We start from the raw sequence: 27,795 nt of genomic DNA on the forward strand, positions 1-27,795 counted from the left end.
ATTAATGGTGGAGGCTGAGTCTCCCAGGTGTACGGGGTCACCTGTGGCACCTGTCTCTGTGGTCATCATCTCCAGGGCCTCCCTGATGGTCTCCTGCACCTGTCATTACCGACACAAACATTAATGTGGAACCTGGACTATAATGAAGCATCAGGCTCTGAGTAAAGTAACTGGACTATAATGAAACATCAGGCTCTGAGTAAAGTAACTGGACTATAATGAAGCATCAGGCTCTGAGTAAAGTAACTGGACTATAATGAAGCATCAGGCTCTGAGTAAAGTAACTGGACTATAATGAAGCATCAGGCTCTGAGTAAAGTAACTGGACTATAATGAAGCATCAGGCTCTGAGTAAAGTAACTGAACTATAATGAAGCATCAGGCTCTGAGTAAAGTAACTGGACTATAATGAAGCATCAGGCTCTGAGTAAAGTAACTGGACTATAATGAAGCATCAGGCTCTGAGTAAAGTAACTGGACTATAATGAAGCACCAGGCCCTGAGTAAAGTAACTGGACTATAATGAAGCATCAGGCTCTGAGTAAAGTAACTGGACTATAATGAAGCATCAGGCTCTGAGTAAAGTAACTGGACTATAATGAAGCATCAGGCTCTGAGTAAAGTAACTGGACTATAATGAAGCATCAGGCCCTGAGTAAAGTAACTGGACTATAATGAAGCATCAGGCTCTGAGTAAAGTAACTGGACTATAATGAAGCATCAGGCTCTGAGTAAAGTAACTGGACTATAATGAAGCATCAGGCTCTGAGTAAAGTAACTGGACTATAATGAAATATCTGGCTCTGAGTAAAGTAACTGGAAAATATAAGTAATGGTGTTTCTCTACACTGACCACAGTGTAGAGAAACACCAAGATGACAGTTGACTTTATTAATAACAATGTTTCAGGTACTAGAGCAAAAAAACAGCGTTGAATGTAATGAAACACCATTTTCTGGGCGAGTCCCGGAGGCTCCCCACAGATATCCAAGCTGATATGGATATATTAGCTTTCTGGCATCAATGTGCATGGAGTTCTTGCCTACCAGGATCCACGAGCCAGAACATGGCCCCCCTCAGAGAGGCACAAAGACCAATGGCGTATAGAAATGCACATGTGATTTGGAGCAATCTATATCTGCCATCGACTGGGACAGGCACCCAGAGAGGCAAGCACCTCAAAACAAACCCCTATTCTGGTTAAAAACAACGAAATTAGACAAGCGAGTGGACAGAACCCCTTCCCCCCAAATGAAAACGATCAAACAAGCATGACGTCACACGAGCCACATTGCATGTCTGCACAGATCCCCCCTCCCCAAGAGGGGGAAGGGGAAGCCCCAGACACCCACATCGGCGATCCACCCTAAAGTTCTGAGGCTGGATGTTAAAATATGCAAAAACTGCCGACCGGAGAAAGGGAGGGTTGCCAGGGAGCCTCCGGGACTTACCCAGAAAATGGTGCTTCATTACATTCAACGCTGGTGTTCTGAGGGGTAGCCCCTACGGCTCCCCGGAGCAACTTCACCAGAGACTAAAAAGAAAGAAGGGGACTTACCCGGGATACCTGCTTGATTGGGTTCTGGGAATAGTTCTACTCCCCAAGCCCCGGCGTGCTTGGGGAGGAGCCCGGCGTGCTTGGGGAGGAGCCCGGCATGCTTGGGGAGGAGCCCGGCGTGCTTGGGGAGGAGCCCGGCGTGCTTGGGGAGGAGCCCGGCGTGCTTGGGGAGGAGCCCGGCGTGCTTGGGGAGGAGCCCGGCGTGCTTGGGGAGGAGCCCGGCGTGCTTGGGGAGGAGCCCGGCGTGCTTGGGGAGGAGCCCGGCGTGCTTGGGGAGGAGCCCGGCGTGCTTGGGGAGGAGAACTATTTGACTTGTAAGAGCATGGTCCACTAGGCTGTTGCTTGGAGGCGGTCAGTGTTCCACATCTCAACTCGAAGTTGAGACAGGCTGCAGCCACCGACCCAAAGCGACACAGGCCCAACTAGGCCCAGGAACGTTAACGAGGTAGCATGCAGCCAGGACCCTGTTCAACCGCCAAAAACCCAGTGTCCTAATGTCAGTCCAGGACATGTTACCAAAGACGGCACCAAGAGCAGCAAATTTACGAATGTCATGGACACAGGAATAAACCGCAGACTAGCTAGACTTAATAACCCTGTGGATGACCTGTGAGACCTGTACCCGAAAACAGGGAAGAGGGGAAACCGGATGAACCCAAAACGCATCCCCGGACACAGAAGCTGTGGCATGCAAATAACGGCAGAGGGCCGCAACTGGACACAACAGATGATGCACCCCCTGGCCTGATCAACCAAGCATCAACAACCCAAGGACCCCTTTCGGAAACCAGCAGTCTCATTCTTCGCCAGAAAAAAAGGAGACGGTTGAATACGAACAAACTTATCACCACGAACATAAGAGCAGAAACCCCTGTGCTGGAGAAGAGCATTGAGCTCCATAGCCCGACCCCCAGAAGCCAATGCCAAAAGGAAAAAGAGCCTTAGAAAAACAATCCTGAACCGAAGGGGCCACAAGAAACCGAGATGATAGATAGGAGAACACTCTGTCCAAAGACCAGGACATCCCATGGAAGAGCAGGAGCGAAAAGGCACTCATTAAGGTGCTCAAAATCGCCCTCAAGTAAACCAGGACCACAGTCAATGCCTTGTGCCACCCAAGCCTGTGGGTATGACAGAAGGAGTCCCAAGCATCCAGCGAGAACAAAGGGCAGTCCGCAAGCCAGGACGAATCCGGAACCTCACATCGAACCCTGTATGGAGACGAAGAACCAGACCTGAAGGAAGACGGATCCATTATATAGTCATTTTCCGGGTCACGCAGGAGGTAAGCTGAAATGCCCCCCCACACCTCAGTAGGCGAGGCGTGGGAAGCCGAAAACCTCCGGAAGGATGGAACCGAAGGATTCACAGGGACACGGAACCGAACCCCGGGGAGGACCCGAACCCAAATCCAACTCGTAAGCAGAGGGGGAGAAAGGAAAACCACAAATACCTGTAACAGTAAGCCCAGCCCAGTGGGTCGGAAAACCCAGGTGGGGTCCAACGAGGCCCAAGGCCCTCAAATCAGCTCTTCCCCAACCCCTTGAACCTCCTCCACATCAGGCCCTGAGGGGGCGAGTTGTCCTCCAAACCCCCGGCCTCACAAGAAAAACTTGGTGAGGCTGAAATAGCTGGAAGAGAGCGAGCCCACTGGTCAGACCCCGGAGCTACGGCTGGAGAAACAAACTCGAATGCCTAAATAGCAACCCAAGAAGAGGCAACCCCCCGAAACCACCAGTCTCAGAAACCTCTAAATCCTGTCCTGACCCCGAAGACTCCAGACACTTAGGAGCCGTAAATGGATGAGGGGGGGGGGGGGGGCGAATGAACTACAGCAGGGGAAGAACGAGGGGGCACGGACTGAACCAAGGCCGACGCGACCAACACCCCCAAAGTCCGGGTCCCTATAAGCAAAATGGGGCAGCCTCGGAGTATCCGGGGAAGCAACCAACCTAGCGCGTTGCAACAACCTAACCTATCCTGCAACGCGTGAGCCACCTGCACTTGAATAATGTCATCAGCACATGGGATGAATTGAGTCACAAACAAGCAGCAAAGCTTGTAGGACTCAGGGCCAAATGTCTCACCGACCCAACAGGCAACATGACGGAGGAAAAAAAATGGGTGTTGCCCTGAGAGAAGTAGACAGAGCAAACCTCAAACTCACACAAAGCGAGAGGGGACTCAGGGGTCTCATCCATTGGACCCCGAATGCCCCAGCGGGGGTTTCCTAGGGGCCCCCTAGACTAGGTCCGCTAAGGGTAATCCCCAGGCAGGGTACTGCTAACCGGCATCTAAGCTACCAATCAACACTGCTAAATGATGAACCCCCGGGACATGTCCACTCACGAGGGCAAAGCAGGGGGAGTAACACAAAACAAAAACAACCCTAATATAAAGGAGGGGGCACACCAAGGCACACTCCCCCCCCCCCCCCACCAGGCAAAAGAAAAGAAAAACTCGCAAGAGGACATCGTATCCAGAGGAAACCGAGCCGGCCGCTGTTATAGGTGAAAACTAGCTGTGCAGTACCCCTCACCCCTACCAGCGCAAAAACTACCCCTTACCTCAAAACAAACAAGGGTGGAAACCCCCCAAACACTCGGGAAGGTAAATTGCCAAGCAGCAAAACACCAACAGAGGTAGGACAAAGGTGACTTGTGGAAGAGAACCCCAAGCCCCAAGGGCAGTACTTACAGGGCACTCAGAAGGTGACCCTAAGCACATGCAGCCCGAGTACCTGTGAATATTACTCCCAGCTTGCACCCCACCATAAGAGCATTACTGAAACAGAGGACTGCACAACAACAGGCCAGAGCTGTAGCCACACGACCATGCTGTATCCCATCAGCCAAAGAACTGAAGGAGTGGATCGCGGGCATAGCGGTCTGGGGCTCACCATTCCCTCTCCCGAGGAGGAGAGAGCTGCACAGATATGCGGGGCGGCTCGTGTGACGTCATGCTTGTTAGCTCGTTTTCATTTTGGGAGTTCTGTCCACTCGTTTGTCTATTTTTTTTGTTTTTAACCAGAACAGGAGTTTGTTTTGGGGCGCTTACCTTTCTGGGTGCCTGTCCCGGTCGATGGCAAATATAAAATGCTCCAAATCACATGTGCATTTATATAGGCCATTGCTCTTCGTGCCTCCCTGGGGAGGGCCAGGTTCTGGCTCATGGTCCCTGGTAGGCCTAGAACTCCACCCACATTGATTGATGCCAAAGTTAGGAAGGAATATCCATATCAGCCTGGATAGCTCCGGGGAGCCGTAGGGGCTCCCCCCTTCCCTCCCCAGAAAACCCACAGGAACACACAACGTAATCCGGGGAGGGGGTAGACACCAAATCCAATTCGTACGAGGAAGGAGAGAAGGAGAACCCCACTCCTTGCAACACCAAGCCCCGCTCCGAGGGTACAAAAACTCAGGCGGAGTCCAAAGGGGCCCAAGGCTCCCAAGTCAATCCCCACCCCACTCAGGAACCTCACTCCGAGGACCTGGAGCCGAGCCGTTCTGCAAACTCCCCGCTTCTAAGAGGGAGTTTGTTCTTTTGGCAGGAGCTACCGAAAGAACAGGATCGAAAGGGGCCCACTGGTCAGACCCACAAGCTTAGACCAGAAGACCAGGCTCAAATGGATCCGCCGCCACCCCGGAAGGGGACTTCCCCAAAACGACCCGAGTCTCAACACCAATTAGACCCTGCCCTGACTCCGAAACCCTGAGACGTTTTGGAGCTGGAAGCAAGGGACCGGACACTCCACAGAAGGGGGGAAGGACAAGGAGGGGGGACGGAACCAAAGTCGAAGTGACTCCCACCCCCAAGTCCGGGTCACTAAAACCAAAACAGACCAGTCTCGGGGCATCCGGGGAAGCAACTAACCTATTGCATTGCAGCAGCCTAAACCTAGCATGCAAAACAGCTGCTGCCTGCACCCTCATATCATGATCAGTGGCATGGGTGAACTGGAAAATGTACCAACAACAAACGTCACATGACTCCGGGTCAAAAGTATCACCGACCCGACAGGCAACATGGTGGAGGCACAACTGGAGCTTGTCACCCTGTAACAAGGGGACAGAGCAACTATCAACCTCACACAAACGGAGAGAGGACTCAAGGGTTGCATCCATCGGACCTCGGAGCCCGCGTGGGGTTTCCCAGGGCCTTGTTACCTTGGTAACAAGCTAAGGGAAGCCCAGACAGTGTACTGTAAACCGGTGCCCAAAACTACCAAGCAAACTTCTAAAAGCTGAACCCTCAGGACATGTCCACTCACAGGGGGCGTAGCAAGGGGATACCACAAAGAACACAGATATGTATATATACCCTAAATATAGATAGGGGCAACCAACCAAAGGCAGACCCACCCACCAGGCAGGAAAACAAAAACAAAAGAAAAAACCTGCAAGAGGACAACATACCCAGGCGGAACAGAGCCAGCCGTTATAATAGGTGATAACTATCAGTGCAGTACCCCCGTGCTACCAGTGATGAAAACTACCTCCTACCCAGAGACAAACAAGGGCAACAAAAACCCCAGTTGACTCCAAGGGCGACCAAGTATCGAGCAGTAAAAGACTCAGCAGAGGAAGATCCTAAAGAGACTTGTGGAAGGTGGCCCCAAGCCCCAAGGGCAGTACTTACAGAGCACCTAAGGAAGGTGGCCCTAGGTGCATGCAGCCCGAGCACCGAAGAATATTACTCCTGGCTCACACACCACCCGTAAAGACAGACCATGCCTCAAGGCACAGAAACTGAGACAAATTCAGGAGTCAGAGGCACAAGACCTCACCATTATCACTTCAGCCAAGAACTAAAGGGTGGATCACCAGCGTGAGGGGTCTGGGGCTTCTCCCCTCCCCCTCCTCCTACCGGGAAAGGGGAGGGGTTGCGCAGACAGCGGCGTGGCAATGTGATGACGTCATGCTCGTTTGCTAATTTTTGTTTGGGGAGTTCAGCTTTCGGTAGCAATATTTTCACCAGAATAAGGGTTTGTTTTGGAGCGCCTACCTTTCTGGGTGCCAGACCAGGTCGATGGCAGGCATAGAATGCTCCCAACCACACGGGGATTTCTATAGGCAATTGCTCCTCGTGCCTCTCTAAGGGGGCCAGGTTCTGGCTCGTGGTCCCTGGTAGGCAAGAACTCCATGCACCATGACTAATTCCAGAAAGCTAATATAGCCATATCAGCCTGGATAGCTCCAGAGAACCAATGGGGCTCCCCCCAGAAAGTTTCCTATATATAAAGTCAACTCTCATCTTGATGTGTCTCCATATCAAGATTTTATATAAAGGCAATACTACACACAGTTGGGTGAGAACAATGTGACCTTCAGCAGCGTACCTTCACTGAGGTGTGGACAGTCTTGACATTTGGGAAGAGTTCCTGGCACTTCTGGAGCCAATCTTCTATCTTCATGCTGCACTCATCAGCTGTGCCTATGGTTGTGTCAACCACCAGTAGGGTGTTGACTGTGTCGAGGTTCCCCAACATGGCCTGCAGCCGAGTCTTCCCTTTCTCTCCTTGTGTTGTCATATCCACCACACTGGTATCCTCCAGTTCCAAGAGCTTCATTGCTGACTTGTTCTGCTCTACCAGAGCATAGAGTCTGTCCTGGAGCTGCAGGTGGTGAGTCTTCCAGTCCCCCAGCTGCCCCTGGTACTCCCCCAGCTGGGACAGTACCTCTTCACAGCTAGTAATGAGGCTGCTGATGATGCTCTTCTGCTCCTGCACCAGGGAACGTAACTTCTTACTGATGCCTCTGGCGGGACCTTCATAAGGTTTTGCTTGCACTACTTCCTCAGTTGTTAGCTGGATATTTTTGAGTTTCCTAACAAAAGCCTCCACAGCATAGCAAATTGGGAACTGAGTAGCAGCTGTGGCAGCGTGCTCGGCACGGCAGCTGGGGCAGGACAGCTGACTATTCTTAATAGCATTGTCAATACACTGGGAGCAGAATGTGTGGCCGCACGGCAGATTGCGAGGCCGTAGCTGATTGTCATCATAATCATTATAACACACTGAACATTCCTCTGGCTTGTTATCCTGTGGAAAAGAATATTTGATTTAGCTAGATGACAGGTTGGATAACAGGATTTAGCTAGATGACAGGTTGGATAACAAGAACTTTTCACACTAGAGATGCTATACCGATGATGATGCTTTTCAAAACACTTGTGCTCTCTAGAGCGGAGTACTGCTGCACAATGACAGCCCCTTTCAAAGCTGGAGAAATTGCTGACCTGGAGAGCGTGCAGAGATCCTCTACTGCTAGAATCCACTCAGTAAAACATCTAAATTACTGGGACCGACTAAAGAGCCTAAATCTGTACTCCCTTGAGCGCAGGCGGGAGAGATACATAATAATTTACACGTGGAAAATAATTGAGGGGCTGGTCCCAAACCTGCACACAGAAATAACATCACATGAGACCAGAAGACATGGCAGGATGTGCAGAATACCCCCGTTGAAAAGTAGAGGTGCAACAGGTACTCTGAGAGAGAACTCTATCAACATCAGAGGCCCAAGACTGTTCAACACGCTTCCACTATACATAAGGGGCATAACTGGCTGACACCTCACAGTGTTCAAGAGAGAACTGGATAAGCACCTCCAAAGGATACCTGATCAATCAGGCTGTGACTCATACATCAGGCTGCGAGCAGCTGCGTCGAACAGCCTGGTTGATCAGTCCAGCAACCAGGAGGCCTGGTCGACGACCAGGCCACGGGGACGCTAAGCCCCGGAAGCACCTCAAGGTAACCTCAAGGTAAGATGTATTTACAACAAAACACCAGCGTTGTATGTAATGAAACGCCATTTTCTGGTTGAGTCCCAGAGGCTCCCCGGAGCTGTCTAGGCTGAATGGATGTGTATAACTTTATGGCATCAGTCAATGTGCTTGGAGTTCTTGCCTACTGGGGACCACGAGCCAGAACCTGGCCTCCTCAGAGAGGCATGAGGAGCAATGGCCTATAGAAACCCCCATGCAGTTGGGAGGATTCTATATCTGTCATCGACCGGGACAGGCACCTAGAAAGGTAGGTGCCCCAAAACAAACCCCTATTCTGGTGAAACTATTGCTACCAAAAGTCAAATGAATGGACAGAACTCCAGAAACGAAAATTACAAACGGGCTTGACGTCATCATGTTGCCGCCCTGCTGTCTGCGCAACTCCCCCCCCCCCGGGAGGGGAAAGGGGAAGCCCCAGACCCTCGCGCCGGCAATCCAACATTCAGTTCTTACACTGGATGTCAAAAAATGCAAAAAAACACCGCCGACCGAGGGTGGGAGAAATGCCGGGGAGCCTCCGGGACTCACCCAGAAAAATGCGTTTCATTACATGCAATGCTGGTTTTCTGGGGGGGGGGTGCCCCGTCCACTCCCCAGAGCTAACTACCCAAAGATATGGAAAAAACAGGGACTTACGTGAGAGGTGGTCCGTTCTCACTCCTCAATGCGAAGTCGAGACAACTGGCTGCAACCGCCGACCCAATGCAACGCAGGCCCGACCAAGCCCTGGGACATTCATCAGGTAGCGATCTGCCAGGACCCTGTTCGACCTCCAAAAACCCCTGGCCAGAATGTCAACCAAAGACATGTTGCCAATGATGGCAGCCAAAGCAGCAAACTTACGAACGTTGTGGACACAGGAATAGACTGCAGGCTGGCTAGATTTAATAACCCTACGAACGACCTGAGAGACCTGAGCTCGGCAACAGGGAAGAAGAAAAACCGGATCAACCCAAAGCGCATCCCTGGTCACCGAAGCCGTGGTGCCAAGCACCAACGACCCAAGGCCTCCTCCGGAATGCAGCTGTCTAATTCTTCCCCAGAAAAGGAGATGTTGCAACCGAACAAAACGACCACCAGCACCAAAAGAGTAGAAACCCCTGCACCAGAGAAGAGCATGAAACTCCCCGACCCAACCCCCCCCGAGGCCAATGCCAACAGGAAAAGTGCCTTGGAAAAACAATCCTAAATGGAAGGGGCCACAACAAGCCAAGGAGAAGAGAGAAACGAGAGCACCCGGTCCAAAGACCAGACGGGCTCAGGAGACGCATGAGCAGGCTGGAGGTGAAACAATGCACAAGACAGCTTGTGGAACGGGGCAGAAGTAACATCAACACCGAAAGCAAGCTGAAACAGCTCCGCCAGTGCTGCTCGGTACGAGCTGACAGTATTCGGCATAAGATGACGGTCCATAAAAAGAAAATTTGGCATAAGATGACAGTCCTTATAACAACCACGAATGGAAGGACAAGACAACCCTATTAGAGATCGAAAAACACCTATGCAATGATAGGAAAAAATGGAAGGACTGCCAGGAAACTTCATACTGTCTCCGAGACGAAGCACGCAGGTGGTAGACCAACAACAAAGCCACCTGCGCACCATACAAGTGATGATAGACTCGAGTCAAAAACACCAAACGCGGATGGACTGATCTGCTGAAAGAGGCAGAGCCATGGGAAGACCCTCGGGTTTGGACACCGAGCAAGCAGTGCCTGAACCAAGGCTGGGCCGGCCACCAAGAAGCCAGAAGGACAACTCTCCCCTAGAAAGTCTCCAAGCGAGCCAGGACCTGGAGCAACAGCTGAATCGGGGAAAAGAAGTACATGTAACCCCACCATGCCCAGTCCAGCCGGAAGGCATTGACCCTGACGGCCTCGCAGTCAGGGAAGGGCACCATGGATACTGGGAGATGCCTCGACCACGCTGACGCAAAGAGATCCACTTCCAGAGGCCCGAACGTCTGGCAGAGCCAACTGAACGAGCTGGCGTCGACTGTCCATTCTGTGGACAGGGAAATGAACCAGGACAGGCCGTTCGCCAAGACATTAGACACCCCCCCAAACGTGAACTGCCAGGAGAGCCAAATCCCAAGAACTCAGCAGACGAGTCACCCGAAGTGACCAGCACCAAAGAGCCAAGGACTGCAAGGAACCCCCACAGTTCAGACAATGAACAACTGGGGAACAGTCCGAATGGAGCCTGGTCATTGATCCGCGAGCGACCCAAACCCTCCGGAGCGACATCCACACCGCCGTGAACTTCCGCACTGTGCTGTGGGCTAAACAGAAGAACAGACTCCACCGCCCCTGGCCAACCTGGTGAGCACTGGTCACAAAGCCCCAGCCAAGAGACGCGTTCATGAACACATTTAGCGAGGGCTCTGGTAGGCGCCAAGGCACTGAGCCCCGAAAACCCCGAAGAGGAAGCCGGCGTCGCAACAACTGACACAAAGTCCTCAGAGGCCGAACCCAGCGGTCACGAGAGAGGCAAAAAGAGACGTCCACGAAGAAACCAGAACAGCCTACAAAGCCACACCTGACTTGGCGGGTAGACCATCATGGCAAAGTTCAGGCTCCTGCACAAACTCTTGAGCAACTGCTGCATGATCCGGAAGTCCCTCAGGAACAGATGAAGGCAGGAACACAAGTGAAGCAGAGTCACCAGAGGAAGAGACAAGGAAGCATAACAAGCGTCCCACACAAGACCCAGTCAAGACCGACCTGAGAGGGAACCAGATAGGACTTCCTCGAGTTCACCAAGAACCCGAACCCAGCGAGCTTGGAAAGAACCAAATCCCTGGTGACTGACTCAGAGCCCAAGCCAGCCAGTCGTCGAGGTAGGCCAGAACCCCAACACCTAACAGATGCAGCCGAGCCACCACGACCCGAGTAAGGCGAGTGAATACGCAAGGCACCAGATTCAAGCTGAACGGAAGGCAACGAAAGCAGTAACCTTGACACCCCACAGCAAAACAGAGCCAATCCCTGAACCTTGGATGAACCGGGACGTGCCAATATGTGTCCTTGAGGTCCAGGGACACCATCCAAGTGCTCTGCTCCAACAGAAGACGGACCTGGAACAGAGTAGTCATCCAGAAGAAGGGGCAATAAACCCACGGGTTCAGATGGGACAAGTCCAGAATGAACCAGAGGTCTGCGCAGTCCCGTTTTGGGACCGGAAACAGGCGGGAAACCCACCTGAGGGATGAGGTCTTTCGACCACGGCCAAGCGAACCCACTCCAAGACGACATGACAGAGTGCAGGAGAAGAGGCCTGCCCTGCGAGCCCCAAGCCCCCCAAGGGAGGGGGGGCCATCCAACGTCACCACAGGCAGTACGAAATGACCCATAAAGCCTACAAATCGTAGGACCAGGCACGAGCGAACAGAGCGAGCCTCCTCCCCATCTCCCTTTCAATGGGACAAACCGCGAAAGGACCAACACACCTTACAAGAACTTAAGTGGCACACAGGGTGATTCCCGCGCCGACCAGAAACAGACAGAACTGAAGGCTGCACTTGCCCTGAATCTGGCACCACTGGCCTACTGTGACGGAAGGAACACCGAGCCCCTGGCATAACTTTTACGGGAAGTCCCTCCACGAGCCCCCCGAAGCACCAACAAGTCCGACATAGGCCGACAACTAACTGAAGCCGCCTGCAGATACTGTACCACCGCAGACTCTAACAGCAATGGGCAAAAAGGTGAGGACAACCTAAGAGACAGGGCCCACGTGGATTCCAAGGAAGAAGCAAGCACCACCTGCCGACACGCAAGGAAAGAAGCATAAAACCGCAATACAGCATCCCGCAGGAGCGGTGCGAACAGCTTCAACAAGGCAGACGACGCCTGCACCGCTGAGGGCAGCGCACCAGACGCAGCAGCGGCCCCAAGTGCCCCCACATCTACCTCAAGCCAATCCAAGGACGGTTCGAGGGAAAAGAAATGCAGGACCGAATCCAGCCGGCCACGAGTACGCAAATCCTCTGCAACCAAGGCAGCCGAAAGGGAGGGAACCTGCACATGAAGCTGCATCACATAAACATCCTGCGGAAGGGCAGGTCCCATCCACTCAAGTGCATGGGACCGACAGAATGTGTGCCAAGCCTCCAACAAAAAGAGTGGGCAGTCTGCCAACCAGGATGACTCCGGAACTTCATAATGAACCCAGTACGTACAAGATGATCCTTACACAAATGCGCGCGTATCCATCCTGAACGTATCCATCCTGAGGGGTAGACACCAAATCCAAATCATACGAGGAGGGTTCGAAAGTGAACCCTTCACCCTGTAACACTAAGCCCCGCTTTGAGGGCAGAAAACCCCAGGCAGGGTCCAACGGGGCCCAAGGCCACCAAGTCAACCCCCTCCCCTGCCTCAGAAACCCCATTCTGAGAACCCGGCGCCGAGCCGGCCTCCAAACCCCACGCCTCCAAGGAAGAAGTGGGACCTCCAAAAAAGCCAGAACAAAGGGGGCCCACTTGTCAGGCCCAGAAGCTCCGGCAAGAGGATCAGGCTCAAATACCACTGCTGCAACCCCAGAAGGGGATTCCCTCGAGACCGCCCGAGTCTCAACACCAACTAGACCCTGCCGACTCCGAAACCCTCAGACACTTAGGAGCCAGAAGCAAGGGGGGGTGGGGGGGGGGGGAAGGCACCAGATGCACAACAGAAGGGGCGGACGGAACCAGAGCCGAAGCGACTCCCACCCCCAAGTCCAGGTCCCTATAATCAAAACGGGGCAGTCTCGGGGCATCTGGGGCCGCAACCAACCTAGCACATTGCAGCGACCTAAACCTAGCATGCAACGCAGCAGCTTCCTGCACCCTCATATCAGTATCAGTAGCTTTGGTGAACTGGAGCACGTACAGACAACAAATATCGCACAACACCGGGTCAAATGAATCACCGACCCAACAGGCAGCATGGCGGAGGCACAACCGGTGAATGTCACCCTGAGACAAGGGGACAGAGCAACCTTCAAGCTCGCACGAAGCGAGGGGGGATTCAAGGGTCACATCCATTGGACCACAGAGCTTCCGCGGGGTTTCCCAGGGCCCTTTGTCTTATTAACCCTCGTGTTGCTCAGGGCTAATTAGCATTTGTCACCCACAGGCGCATACCAAAAAAAAAAAAAAAAATCTAAACCTGTTAATTTGTGTTCTTTGATTACGGGAAAAATAATAAAAAAAAAATCGTAAGTGGCATATATTGCCCGCTATAGGGTGGGGAAGTCTGACAAAAAACAGGCGCTGACTCAGCGTGCGTCCCAGACGGTCTGTTGCTCACCAGCTGTCAGGCAGGAGTGGCCACAAAGAGTTAATTACCTAATTATTTCAATGTCTGATTGACTTTTCGTAGTTTTTTTGCTGTAATATTATTCAATAGTGTGTAGTGTGATATATTTATATAATTAAATGAGTGAATCATCACTGTACTCAAAAATATGGTGTGCATATTGTTGATTCAATTATTATGCTCATCAAACAGTGAACAAATACTTTGTCGGTTATTACACTGTATACACAGGTTATATATAAGTATCTGCATGTTTTGTTCACCATAATGAACCACTAAGTTGGTATTATGAGTCAAAAAGCAATGAGGAGTGACCGCCACACACCAGCCAGCCACTCGCTGCCACTCACTCCCTCAACACCTCACTCGCCCACATTCTCCTCCCACAATACTGTTTTTGCTTTTATTCACTATATACATTAGTTATATATAAGTATCTACATATTTTGTTCACCACAACTGTACAACTAAGTTGATATAGTTAGTTCAGGCACTAAGAGACGTCGCTACACACACAGTCAGGTGGCAGCTGCTTCCCCTCACACATTCAAGGTCAGATGCACTAAAATTTCATCCCCCACCAATACTGTTTGTGGTATTATTGCCCTATATACAGACGTTATATATAAGTATCTACATGTTTTGCTCACCATAACTGTTCAACTAAGCCGGTATAATGCCCAAAGAGCATAGTGGCCACCCCTACCAACATGACAAATCATGCAGATGTTGCCACACCCATCACCAAAATGGCTTCTCCCTCACGCTTCTTTTGCTGTTACTACACTGTATATACACGTTATATACACTGTATATACACGTTATATATAAGTATCTACATTCGTGTTCACCATAACGAACCACTAAGTTGGTATGCTGAGTGGTAGTGGCAGTGGCAGGCATTGGCAGCCCGCCACTGGCTGCCACTCCCTCCCTCCCTCACCTCACCTGACTCGCCACCATTCTCCTCCAACCATATTGTTTTTGCTTATATACACAGACGTTATATATAAGTATCTGCATGTTTTGTTTAATATAGCGAACAACTAAGCTGGTATAGTGAGTCCAGACAGTAAAAGGTGGTCACACACAGTCAGCAGACAATGCTACCGCCCTCCCCACCAAGATTACTCCTCCCACTACAGCGCTAATTATCACAACAATCCTGCTATTATCAGAACCCTGGTCATTTTTATCACAGTCAGGGGTCTTCTGTAATAATATCATTGCTAAATAATGGCATGAACATGTATATTATGGCATTTTTAGGCGATGCTGTGGTCACAAGCGGAACAGCAGTGCTGTGAGCTCATGCTGCGTGCGTCAGGCTTGGTGGCTCACTCAATACTGAGGCCCCTCACACCCGGGAATTTGGCCCATGATTTAAAAAAAATGGCGCCTGTTTACAAGAGCCCTGATGAAGGTGAGGTGAACCCGTGAATCCGCGGGCCATTTAAGTCTTGTGTAGTACTCCAATACATCATATGATGAGATGTGCAATTTATAGCAAGTCACTTAACCCATTATATGGATGTGTTGCGCAACTTAAGGGTTAACACACTAAGCGAAGCCCAGGCAGGGTACTGTAAACCGGCGCCCAAGTCTACCAAACAAACTGCTAAAAGTTGAACCTCCGGGATGTGTCCACTCATGGGGGCCTAGCGGGGAATACCACCAAAACACAGATTAGAATATATATACTGTATACCCCTACAACAGCTAAGGGGTAACCACGAAGGCTGACTGCCCCCCCCCCCTCCACCAGACAGAAAACAAAAACAGAAGAAAACCCCCACAAGAGAACAACGTACCTAGGCAGAACAAAGCCGGCCACTATAATTAGTGAAAACTAGCTGTGCATTACCCCATGCCCCTACCAGTGATGAAAACTACCTCCTATTCTGGGACACACAAGGGCTAGAAAACCTCAGCAGACCCCAAGGACTGGGCAAGTACCGAGCAGTAAAAGGCACAGCGGAGGCAGATCCCAAGATGACTTGTGGAAGGTGGCCCCAAGAGCAGGATTTACCGAGCACCTAAGAAAGGTAGCTCTAGGTGCATGCAGCCCGACTACCTTGGAATATTACTCTTGGCTCACACACCACCTGGAGAGACAGCCTACGTCACAAGACACAGAACTGAGACAAAAAATTTGGAGCCAGAGGCACAAGACTTTCCCAGAATCGCATCAGCCAAGAACTGAAGGTTGGATTGCCGGCACGAGGGTCTGGGGATCCCACTTCCCCCTCCCAAGGAGTTGGGGGGAGGGGGGTTGCGCAGACAGCGGCGCAGCAACAGGATGACATCATGCTCGTTTGCTAATTTTTGTTTGGGGAGTTCTGTCCACTTGTTCAGCTTGCGGTAGCAATAGTTTCACCAGAATAGGGGTTTGTTTTGGGGGGCCTACCTTTCTGGGTGCCAGACCCTGTCGATGGCAGACATAGAATGCTCCCAACCACAGGGGGGGGGGGGGTTCTATAGGTCAATGCTCCTCGTGCCTCTCTGAGCCAGGTTCTGGCTCGTGGTCCCTGGTAGGCAAGAACTCCAAGCACATTGACTGATGCCAGAAAGTTACACATATCCATTCAGCCTGGATAGCTCCGAGGAGTCGATGGGGCTCCACCCAGAGAAGTAATATTATGGTATTTTATTTACAAATACAAATTGCATAATATTTATATACATTCTTTGTATTAGCTAGGGCGCGGAGTCGGGGATGCCTGAGCAGGGCACGGAGTCGGGGATGCCTGAGCAGGGCGCGGAGTCGGGGATGCCTGAGCAGGGCACGGAGTCGGGGATGCCTGAGCAGGGCACGGAGTCGGGGATGCCTGAGCAGGGCGCGGAGTCGGGGATGCCTGAGCAGGGCACGGAGTCGGGGATGCCTGAGCAGGGCGCGGAGTCGGGGATGCCTGAGCAGGGCACGGAGTCGCGGACCCCTGAGCAGTGCGCGGTGTCGCAGGCACCGGAGCAGAGCGTGGTGTCACAGGCACTGGAGCAGAGCGCGGTGTCACAGGCACCGGAGCAGGGCACAGTGTCACAGGCACCGGAGCAGGGCACAGTGTCGGGGGCGCCGCAGCAGAGTGCGGTCCCTGGCAGAGGGAAACAAACAAAACAAGGCCCCAAAATCTGTTGGTATTACAGATGGGCTACCTGTAAGCATGGGGAATCGGGAAGAATAAATGGAACATGCACACACGATCACCCTAGAAAGTGCAGAAACCTCCTCAATACAGGTAAATGTACCAAAAGCTGTGAATTCTTTCACCCAGAAATTTGCAAGAACTCTTTGGACAGGAAAGAGTGCTTCAATGCTGAATGCCCAGCTTTTCATATAAGAGGTACCAGGCGAATAAAACCGACAGACTACCACTATGAAAACAGCCGCTACTCCATCAACCGGGATAATTTTTTAGCAAGAGGAGGAGGAGAAGAATGGCTAAAAATGACCAGACTCTACCACCAACTCGGTCAAATGCTAGACAGGACGCAAACACAGTGGCCTCCTTACCAGAGCCTCAGATATTAACACCAATTAAAGCATCCAGCACTTCCACTAACACGATAACATCATTTATATTTGCCAACATCCAGGGTATAAAAACACGCAAATCCAACAAAGTTCATTTTATAGATGGTCTCCTTCATGAGGCAAATGCAGTGTTTGCAGCCCTAACGGAAACTCACACAAAGGACTACCTTGATGGTGAAATATGGATCCCAGAATACAATCTCTTCAGATGTGATAGGAAACACCGGCTTCAGGGTGGGGTCAGCCTCTACATCAAAGACACACTCATCTGTACTGAGCTGCTAAACACCTCAAATGATATGGTGGAAGTGCTGATAGTCAAAATAGAGATCCTAAATGTAGTTGTTGTCCTTGTATATAAGTCACCGGAGGCAAACCCTCAGCAGTTTAAAGACCAACTAATGAAAATAGAGCACTGCTTGGAAAACCTCACAAATCCAGCTCCGAACATCAGATTTGATGTTCCCTTCCTGCTTGGGGACTTCAACCTACGGCACCTGAAATGGAAGCACCTGGCTAATATAGTAATATCAGAAAGAATACCAGGAAGTAGCCTAAATGAGCAGGCACATGCAAATGACCTGCTACGGATGTGCGATAGGTTTGCCTTAAACCAGCAAATAGTAGAACCAACTAGGAAGGAGAACACGCTGGACCTCATTTTCACTAATAATGATGAGTTGATTGGGAACATAATGATTACAAATACCTGTTACTCAGATCACAACTTAATTGAAGTTCTGACAACCATGGGGAATGGACCTTCAAAATCAGTCCAGATTCCCGGTGGAGGAGATTTCAGCAAATTCAACTTCAATAATAAACGGATAAACTGGGAGCAAATAAACCAGGACTTCACAGAAATAAACTGGGAAGAACAGCTAGGAAATGCAAACCTGAACCAGTGCCTGGAAAAAATAAGCTCAGTAGCACTAGAAATATGTTCAAACCGCATACCCCTAAGAAAAAAGAGAAAGAGATGCAGATTGGAACAGAAACGTCGTTCCCTATATAGGCGAAGAAAACGAATCGCAGAACAACTTGAGAGTCGCACCCTATCTCAAGAACGGCGAAGAAGGTTAGGTAGAGAAATAGAAACAATTGAACTCAAGCTACAAGAATCATACAAAACCCAGGAGAGGCAAAGAGAGCAAAAGGCCATCAGTGAAATAGAGAGAAATCCGAAATATTTTTTCTCCTATGCAAAATCAAGATCAAAAACCACATCTAGTATCGAGCCCCTGCGAAAGGGAGATGGAACTTTCACAGATGACAACAAAGAAATGAGCGAGTTACTGAGGAAGCAGTACGACTCTGTTTTCAGTGAGCCATTAAATGCACTAAAGATTGATAACCCAAATGAATTTTTCATGGATATGATACCAACATCAAATCACATATCAGACGTCGCCCTATCCCCACTAGATTTTGAAGAAGCCATAAACAGTATGCCTATGCACTCTGCACCAGGCCCGGATTCTTGGAACTCCATATTCATCAAGAACTGTAAAAAACCACTATCGCAGGCCCTTCACATTCTGTGGAGACAAAGCCTAGATACTGGCGTTATCCCTGACATACTAAAAACAGCAGAGATAGCACCACTCCATAAAGGAGGAAATAAGGCAGAGGCAAAAAATTACAGACCGATAGCACTAACATCGCACATCATAAAAATTTTTGAGAGAGTGCTAAGAAGTAAGATCACAAAATACATGGAATCACAGCATCTCCATAACCCCGGACAACATGGTTTCAGAACAGGGCGCTCTTGCCTGTCGCAGTTGCTGGACCACTATGATATGGCATTAGATGCTATGGAAGACAAACAAAACGCTGATGTAATTTACACAGATTTCGCAAAAGCTTTTGATAAATGTGACCATGGTGTTATTGCACATAAAATGCGTTCAAAAGGAATTACCGGGAAAATAGGCAGATGGATCTACAATTTCCTGACTGACAGAACCCAATGTGTAATAGTCAACAAAATAAAATCCAGCCCATCAACCGTGAAGAGCTCAGTCCCCCAGGGTACTGTGCTTGCTCCAGTACTTTTTCTCATCCTCATATCGGACATAGACCAGAACACAACCTATAGCACTGTATCATCCTTTGCAGATGACACTAGGATTTTCATGAGAGTTGGCAACATAGAGGACACGGCAAACCTCCAATCAGATGTAGATCAGGTCTTTCTATAGGCTACAGAAAATAATATGGTATTCAACGAGGATAAGTTTCAGCTCATGCGCTACGGAAAAATTGAAAATATAAAAACAGAAACCACGTACAAAACGCAGGCAAATCATAACATAGAACGAAAAGGCAATGTAAAGGACCTGGGTGTACTCATGTCGGAAGACCTTACCTTTAAAGAACACAATAAAGTAGCCGTCACAACTGCAAGAAAAATGACAGGTTGGATAACAAGAACTTTTCACACTAGAGATGCTATACCGATGATGATACTTTTCAAAACGCTTGTGCTATCTAGAGTGGAGTACTGCTGCACAATGACAGCCCCTTTCAAAGCTGGAGAAATTGCTGACCTAGAGAGCGTGCAGAGATCCTTTACTGCTAGAATCCACTCAGTAAAACATCTAAATTACTGGGACCGACTAAAGAGCCTAAATCTGTACTCCCTTGAGCGCAGGCGGGAGAGATACATAATAATTTACACGTGGAAAATAATTGAGGGGCTGGTCCCAAACCTGCACACAGAAATAACACCACATGAGACCAGAAGACATGGCAGGATGTGCAGAATACCCCCGTTGAAAAGCAGAGGTGCAACAGGTATTCTGAGAGAGAACTCTATCAACATCAGAGGCCCGAGACTGTTCAACACGCTTCCACTACACATAAGGGGCATAACTGGCAAACCCCTCACAGTGTTCAAGAGAGAACTGGATAAGCACCTCCAAAGGATACCTGATCAACCAGGCTGTGACTCATACGTCAGGCTGCGAGCAGCCGCGTCTAACAGCCTGGTTGATCAGTCCAGGAACCAGGAGGCCTGGTCGACGACCGGGCCGCGGGGACACTAAGCCCCGGAAGCACCTCAAGGTAGCCTCAAGGTAGCTATTCTAGAGCAGAGTTAATATCACTGACAGATTAACATATTCACAGCAGGGTCAATATTTTTTATAAACATATCCCAGAGTATGGGATAATATTTTTTGGTAACATATTGCAGCAGCATAGCTGCTTGGAAGCCGTACCCGAGAGTACAGACTACCAAAACCTGTCCTTTCTTATGAATAATGGAAGAAAACGTATGCATCATATAGAATAATGGGGGAAGGATCAAGTATTCTTAGTCTAAGCTGGACATTAAGTGCACTGTGAGTTAAATCTTTACACTTCATGCCCGAAACGCTTTGCGTAATAGTGGCTTTAGGCATTGTATGTACTAGCTCTACATATAAGTCAAATAATCCTTGTAAAAATTTTTTGTATGTATGTACCTTACCTAAATAAAATTGTAATTGTATTGTATTGTACGTGGGTTTTATTGAACAACTCCGGATTATTTTACACTTATTAACTATAGGAATACACGATTACGTTACAGGATTGTTGAGATTGAGTGATACTCTTCACCAAACATAAACATGGTGGATGGATTGAGTATTGGTCCCACACAAATCTGGGCTTAGTCGTTATTTTACTATACACTTTCTTGGTAATGTAGCATGAATTTTTACAATATAAGGTCTTTACACTTAATCACTTTACTAACAGGGACCAAGGTTGATGGAGTTTAAACTACGTGTTACAATACTACTTAAAGTGGGTGAATGAGTCCAAAATAACACAAGACACACAGGGTTCAACAAACACACATTCCAAAAATTCGTATTCCTAAACTAACAAAGAAAAAAGCACTGGTGCAGTTAATGCACTTATCGTTACTGCAGAAGACTATCCGAGCGTCGCACTGACGTCTACTGGACACTGGAGTAGTCTCCACCTGAATGGACAACTTGCTGCCGCTCTCCACTCTGTGTGCACTCCCTTGGTTCCAATAATGTTTCACACAAAACTCCTATCCCAAAATTGGTCATTTGTATGTCTTATAGAGTTCCAGACAGTTTTCAACATTTAACACTGCTGTTTCTATATATATTTTCAACCAGTGAATGTCTTAAATAAGTGTTTCCTATACTATTCCATTGCTTTGGGAAGGATATATAATTATTAATAATAATAATTTTCCTTTCTAAGTCACTGGGCTTCGCATGTGCAGAACTGACTATTGTACTGGCAGAAATCATAAATTCAAGAGTTTAATGTAATGAGTTAAACACTTCACACAGGTCCCTACATTACAGAGCTAATATTTCTGACAGAAAACATCTAGGTGCAAGATTAATATTTCTGACAGACAAACATATCCCAAAGCAGAGCTAATATTTCTGACAGATTAACATATCCCTCTCACTGAAAGATATGGTGCATGAATTTTTACTGAAGAAATAAATCCCCATGATAATGTTAGCGTGCTTCAGCCCTATATTTTGTATCACCACAAAACTATGTTAGAACCATTTATCTTCTTATTGAAAATCCACAGTTGTCTCTCCTAGCACATGCAAAGTATTGTCACCAACCGCTGTCAATCTACTGTTGTTAGGTATCAACCTGACATCTGATCCTAACACACTCCGAGTAAGGATGGACGTAGAAGCATCGGTGTCCACCAAGGCAGTATGTATTGTGCCCTTTAACTGTAATTGTACTTTTATGGGCTGCCCCAAACCCACTATACATAACCACTGTCTGCCACCCCTACCATGCAGACTTGGTAATTAGGAGTGACAAATAACTTACACTGCTAGGCCAAGTGACCACCGTCACCACAACGCTTACACACCAGTCATGTTCATTGTCTACATAAGCGATCTACCAGATGGAATACAGAATTATATGAACATGTTTGCTGATGATGCTAAGATAATAGGGAAGATAAGAAACTTAGATGATTGTCATGCCCTTCAAGAAGACCCGGACAAAATAAGTGTATGAACATCACTTGGCAAATGGAATTTAATGAAATAAATGCCATGTTATGGAATGTGGAATAGGAGAACATAGATCCCACACAACCTATAAATTATGTAATTACCTAAGTGTGGTTACAGGATGAGAGATATGCGCATGATGCACAAAGAGTGCTCTTTGTCATATAATGCTTGAAATTACCAAAGCTTTTGGCCTCCACTACCTTCTCGCCTAACTTGTTCCAACCGTCTACCACACTTGTTTGTTTGTGAAAGTAAATTTTCTTAGTCACTTCTAAAAAAATTTATTTTCTTTGGCACCTTTGTTTAGTTTATATCTATGACCTCTTGTTCTTGAAGTACCAGTCACAGGAATTTTTTCCCTATTAATTTTATCGATTCCCATTACTATTTTGTATGTAGTGATCATATCGTCTCTTTTTCTTCTTTCAGTTTTGGCATATTTATTGCTTCTAACCACTCCTCATAGCTCTTGTCCTTCAGTTCTAGGAGCCATTTACAGTACTATGTATCTTTCCTGCTTGTGCTCAAGAGAATACAGATTTTTGCATTTTAGTCGGTCCCAATAGTTTAGATGTTTTACTGAGTGGATTATATCAGTAAAGGGTCTCTGCAAGCTCTCTAGGTCAGCAATTTCTCCAGCTTTGAAAGGGGCTGTCATTGTGCAACAGTATTCCACTCTAGAGAGCACTAGCATCTTGAAGAGTATTATCATTGGTATAGCATCTCTAGTGTGAAAGGCTCTTTTTATCCAACCTGTCATTTTTCTTGCAGTTGTGACGGCTACTTTATTGTGTTCTCAAAAGGTAAGGTCTTCCAACATGAGTACACCCAAATCCTTAACATTGCTTTTTTGTTCTATTGTTGTCTACTCTCATAAAAATCCTAGTGTCATCTGCAAAAGGATGATACAGTACTATGGATTGTGTCCTTGTCGATATCTGATATGAGGATGAGAAAAAGTACTGGAGCAAGCATAGTACCCTCTTCACGGGTACTGTGCTTGCTCAGTACCCGTGAAGCACTCACGGGTACTGGACCGTAAAGAGCTCACGGATTTTATTTTGTCGAGTATTATACGTTGGGTTCTATTTGTCAGGAAATCATAGATACATCTGCCTATTTTTCCGGTAATTTCTTTTGAATGCATTTTATGTGCAATAACACCATGATCACATTTGTCGAAGACTTTTGCGATATCTGTATAAATTACATTAGCGACCTGTCTGTCTTCCATGTCGTCATGTCATGTCATAGTGGTCCAGCAACTGTGATAGGCAAAGAGCACCCTGTTGAGAAACCATGTTTTCTGCGGTTATGGAGATGCTGGGATTCCATGTGTTTTGTGATCTTACTTCTTAGCGCTCTCTCAAAGATTTTTATGATGTGTGATGTTAGTGCTATCGGTCTGCAATTTTTTGCCTCTGCCATATTTCTTTCTTTATGGAGTAGTGCTACCTCTGGATGTTTTTAGTATGTCAGGGATAAGGCCAGAATCTAGGCTTTGTCTCCAAATTATGTGAAGGGCCTGCGATAGTGTTTTTTTTACAGTTGTTGATGAGTATAGAGTCCCAAGAACCAGGGTCTGGTGCAGAGTGCATTGGTATACTGTCTATGACTTCTTAAAAATCCAGTGGGGATAGGGTGACATCTGATATATGATTTGATGTTGGTATCATATCCATGAAAAATTCCTTTGGGTTATCAATCTTTAGTGTGTTTAGTGGCTCGCGTACTGATTCCTCAGTATTTCACTCATTTCTTTGTTGTCGTTTGTGAAAGTTTCATATTCCCTTCACAGGGGCCCGATACAAGATGTGGTTTTTGATCTTGATTTTGCATTGGAGAAAAAATATTTTGGATTTCTCTCTATTTCACTGATGGCCTTTTGCTCTCTTTGCCTCTCCTGGGTTTTGTATGATTCTTGTAGCTTTAGTTCAATTGTTTCTATTTCTCTACCCAACCTTCTTCGCCGTTCTTGAGAGAGGGTGCGACTCTCAAGTTGTTCAATAATTCGTTTTCTTTTCCTATAGAGGGACGACGTTTCTGTTCCAATCTGCATCTCTTCTTCTTTTTCTTTGGTATATGAAGTTTGAGCTAGTTCTACTGAGCTTATTTTTTCAGGCACTGGTTCAGGTTTACATTTTCTAGCTGTTCTTCCCAGCTTATTTCTGTGAAGTCTTGGTTTATTTTCTCCCAGTTTATCTGTTTATTATTGAAGTTGAATTTGCTGAAATCTCCTCCACTGGGAATGGAGACTGGTTTAGAAGGTCTATTCCTCATGCTTTTCAGAACTTCAATTAAGTTGTGATCTGAGTAACAGGTATTTGTAATCATTATATTCCTGATCAATTCATCACTATTATTGAAAATGAGGTCCAGCATGTTCTCCTTCCTAATTGGTTCTACTATTTGCTGATTTAAGGAAAACCTGTCGCACATTTGTAGCAGGTCATTTGCATGTGACTGTTCATTTAGGCTACTTCCAGGAATTCTCTCTGATAAAACTGTATTAGCTAAGGTCTTCCATTTCAGGTGCCGTAGGTTGAAGTCCCCAAGCAGGACGATGTTTGGGGTTGGATTTGTGAGGTTTTCTAAGCAGTGTTCTATTTTCATTAGTTGGTCTTTAACCCTCAAACCGTTAGGGGCCCAAATGAAATTCACACCCACAGGCGCAACAAAAAAAAAATCCAAAAAATTCTTTTGTCTTATAGAGGTGTTCATTTTTGTTCCCTGATCACGGAAAACAAAAAAAAATCGGAGGTGGCATATTTTAGCCGCAATAGGGTAGGGAAGTGTGGCAAAAAAGGGGGCGTTGGCAGAGCCTTTCTCCAGACGAGGTCTACTCCGCCCGAGCTGTCAGACGGCAATTGCCACAATTATTACCGAATTATTTCAATGTCTCTGATTGATTTTTTCTTAGTTTTTTTGCAGTAATATTATTCCATACAGTGAATTGTGGTATATTTATATTATAAAATGTGTGAACCATCGCTGTACTCAAAATTATGGTGTGCATATTAGTGATTCAATTATTATGTTTATAAAACAATAAACAAATAGTTTTGCCGTTGTTCCACTATATACACAGGTTATATATAAGTATCTGCAAGTTTCATACACCATAACGAACTAAGTTGGTCTTGTGAGTCAAAAAACAACGAGGAGTGACCGCCAAACACCGGCGAGCCACTCACTGCTACTCCCTCCCTCAACACCACTTCACTCACCCTCATTCACTTCCCACAATACTGTTTCTGTATTTATTCACTATACACAGACACTATATATACGTATTTACATGTTTTGGTCACCATAACAGTACATCTAAGCTTGTATGGTGAGTAAAGGCACAAAGACATAGCTACTCACACAGTCAGCTGATCGGCAGCAGCCCTCAAGGCCAGACGCACTAATATTTGTCCTCCAACAATATTGTTTGTGGTGTTATTACGCTATATACACACATTATATATAAGTATCTACCTGTTTTATCCACCATACCTGTACAAATAAGCTGGTATGGTGCCCGAAGACCATAGTGGCCACCAGTAAACAACATGCCAAGTCGTGCAGACGACGCTCCTCCCTCACCAAAATGGCGGCTCCCAACCTCCTACTCTCGCTGTTATCTCACACTATACACACGTTATATATAAGTATCTACATTTGTGTTCACCATAGCGAACCACTAAGCTGGTATGGTGAGTGCAGTCAATAAATGGTGGCCACACACAGTCAGAAAATGACGCCACGACCCTCCCTCCACAGCCTTACTCCTCCCTCCATGGAGCACAGCGCAAAATATCACCACAATCCTGCTATTATCAGAATCCTGGTCAGTTTCATCACAGTCAGGGGGGCTTCAGTAATAATATCACTGCTAAATAATAGCAGCATCATTTATATTATGGTATTTGTAGGCGATGCTGTGGTCACAAGCTGAACAGCGGTGCTGTGAGCTCATGCTGCGTGCGCCAGCCTTGGTGGCTTGCTCAATACTGACGCTGTAACACCCAAGAATATTGGCCTGGATTTTTTTTCTAGGTGGCATCTGGCAACTATCGGTCGTGGCTGTACTACAGCTGCCCCCTATCCCAGGCGGGGCGTTTAAATTATAGCGCTAGACACGAAATCATATATAAATGATGTGTGCGGTTTCGGTTTTGTCACTGATATCATTTATATATGATATGCGCGGTTTGAGGGTTAAACTGCTGATGATTTGCCTCCGGTGACTTATATACAAGGACAATAACTACTTTAAGATCCCTATTTTGATTATCAGCACTTCCACCATATTGTTTGTGGTGGCATCTATAATACCCATTGTCCAATGCTAACTAAACAAGTCACAACTAAAAGGTTCAACAATCCATGGCTTACTAAGGGTATACCTAAATCGGTTAATAAAAAACATGACTATGAGAAGAAATATAGGTTAGGGGTCACCCCCAAAGAAGTTTCAAGGAGATACTCATCAATGCTGTCCAAAATAATTAGGAGAGTCAAAATAAAAATACCCAACAATCTCATTCCTGTAAAATCTCTGTGGCTGGATCCTAGAAATTGAGTAAATTTGTTACACAGGATTTTCCAGATCCAAAACCATACTGTCTGTCTGTTATTATATAGTTTTTTCTAGGGGTTCTACCCATTTAGTTTTAATTATTTTTTTCCAATATTTTGACTATTACACTTGTCAATGATACAGGTCTATATTTGATGGGATCTTCCCTGTAGTCACTGTTGTAGAGTGCTGCTGCCTCTAATATCAACTGGGAGTCTGAAATAGGTAGCATAGTGAATATCAACCTTGTAGTGCAAACATTTCTTCTATGTAAGCCTTTTTCCACACATCTGCTATGACTCCTGTTCACGGGGATGCCTGAAAAATCTGTTGAAGTGGAATGCTGAGCTCAGGTGCACATTTTCTCAGGACCCATGATGAAACTCCATCTGGGCCAAATGCTTTGTTCTTACCTAGCTCCTTTAGCATTTTTTTAACTTCATATCTAGAAACCTCTATGAAATGTGAGAAATCTTTAAAGAATTCGGATAAAGAAAGAGATCTAGGAGTGGTTCTAGATAGAAAACTATCACCTGAGGACCAAATAAAGAACATTGTGTGAGGAGCCAATGCTACACTTTCTAACTACAGAATTGCTTTTAAATAAATTAAATTAAATTAAATTCTTTATTCAGGAAAAGTACATACATACATACATACTTGATTTACAAACATAATGTTGGATTTATATATATCACAGTCTCCTTGGTGTAGTGGTAAGACACTCGCCTGGCGTTCCGCGAGCGCAATGTCATGGGTTCGTATCCTGGCCGGGGAGGATTTACTTGGCGCAATTCCTTAACTGTAGCCTCTGTTTAACGCAACAGTAAAATGTGTACTTGGATGAAAAAACGATTCTTCGCGGCAGGGGATCGTATTCCAGGGACCTGCCCGAAACGCTACGCGTACTAGTGGCTGTACAAGAATGTAACAACTCTTGTATATATCTCAAAAAAAAAAAAATATAGAGCTAGTACATACAATACCTAAAGCCACTAATACGCATAGCATTTTTGGGCAAG

At 47.2% G+C, this 27,795-nt stretch overlaps 1 protein-coding gene across 1 annotated transcript in view; it reads right to left on the bottom strand.

Moving 5' to 3' along the window:
- LOC138371917 (uncharacterized) overlaps positions 1-27,795 on the bottom strand; it is a 160,921-nt gene that overhangs the window by 37,390 nt on the left and 95,736 nt on the right. Inside the window, exon 3 of the mRNA XM_069336969.1 lies at positions 6,897-7,598. Within this exon, the coding sequence (XP_069193070.1) occupies positions 6,897-7,598 (702 nt within the window). The remainder of the gene's footprint in view (positions 1-6,896; positions 7,599-27,795) is intronic.

Source organism: Procambarus clarkii, chromosome 37 (genome assembly GCF_040958095.1).
Source record: "Procambarus clarkii isolate CNS0578487 chromosome 37, FALCON_Pclarkii_2.0, whole genome shotgun sequence".
Lineage (NCBI taxonomy): Eukaryota > Metazoa > Arthropoda > Malacostraca > Decapoda > Cambaridae > Procambarus > Procambarus clarkii.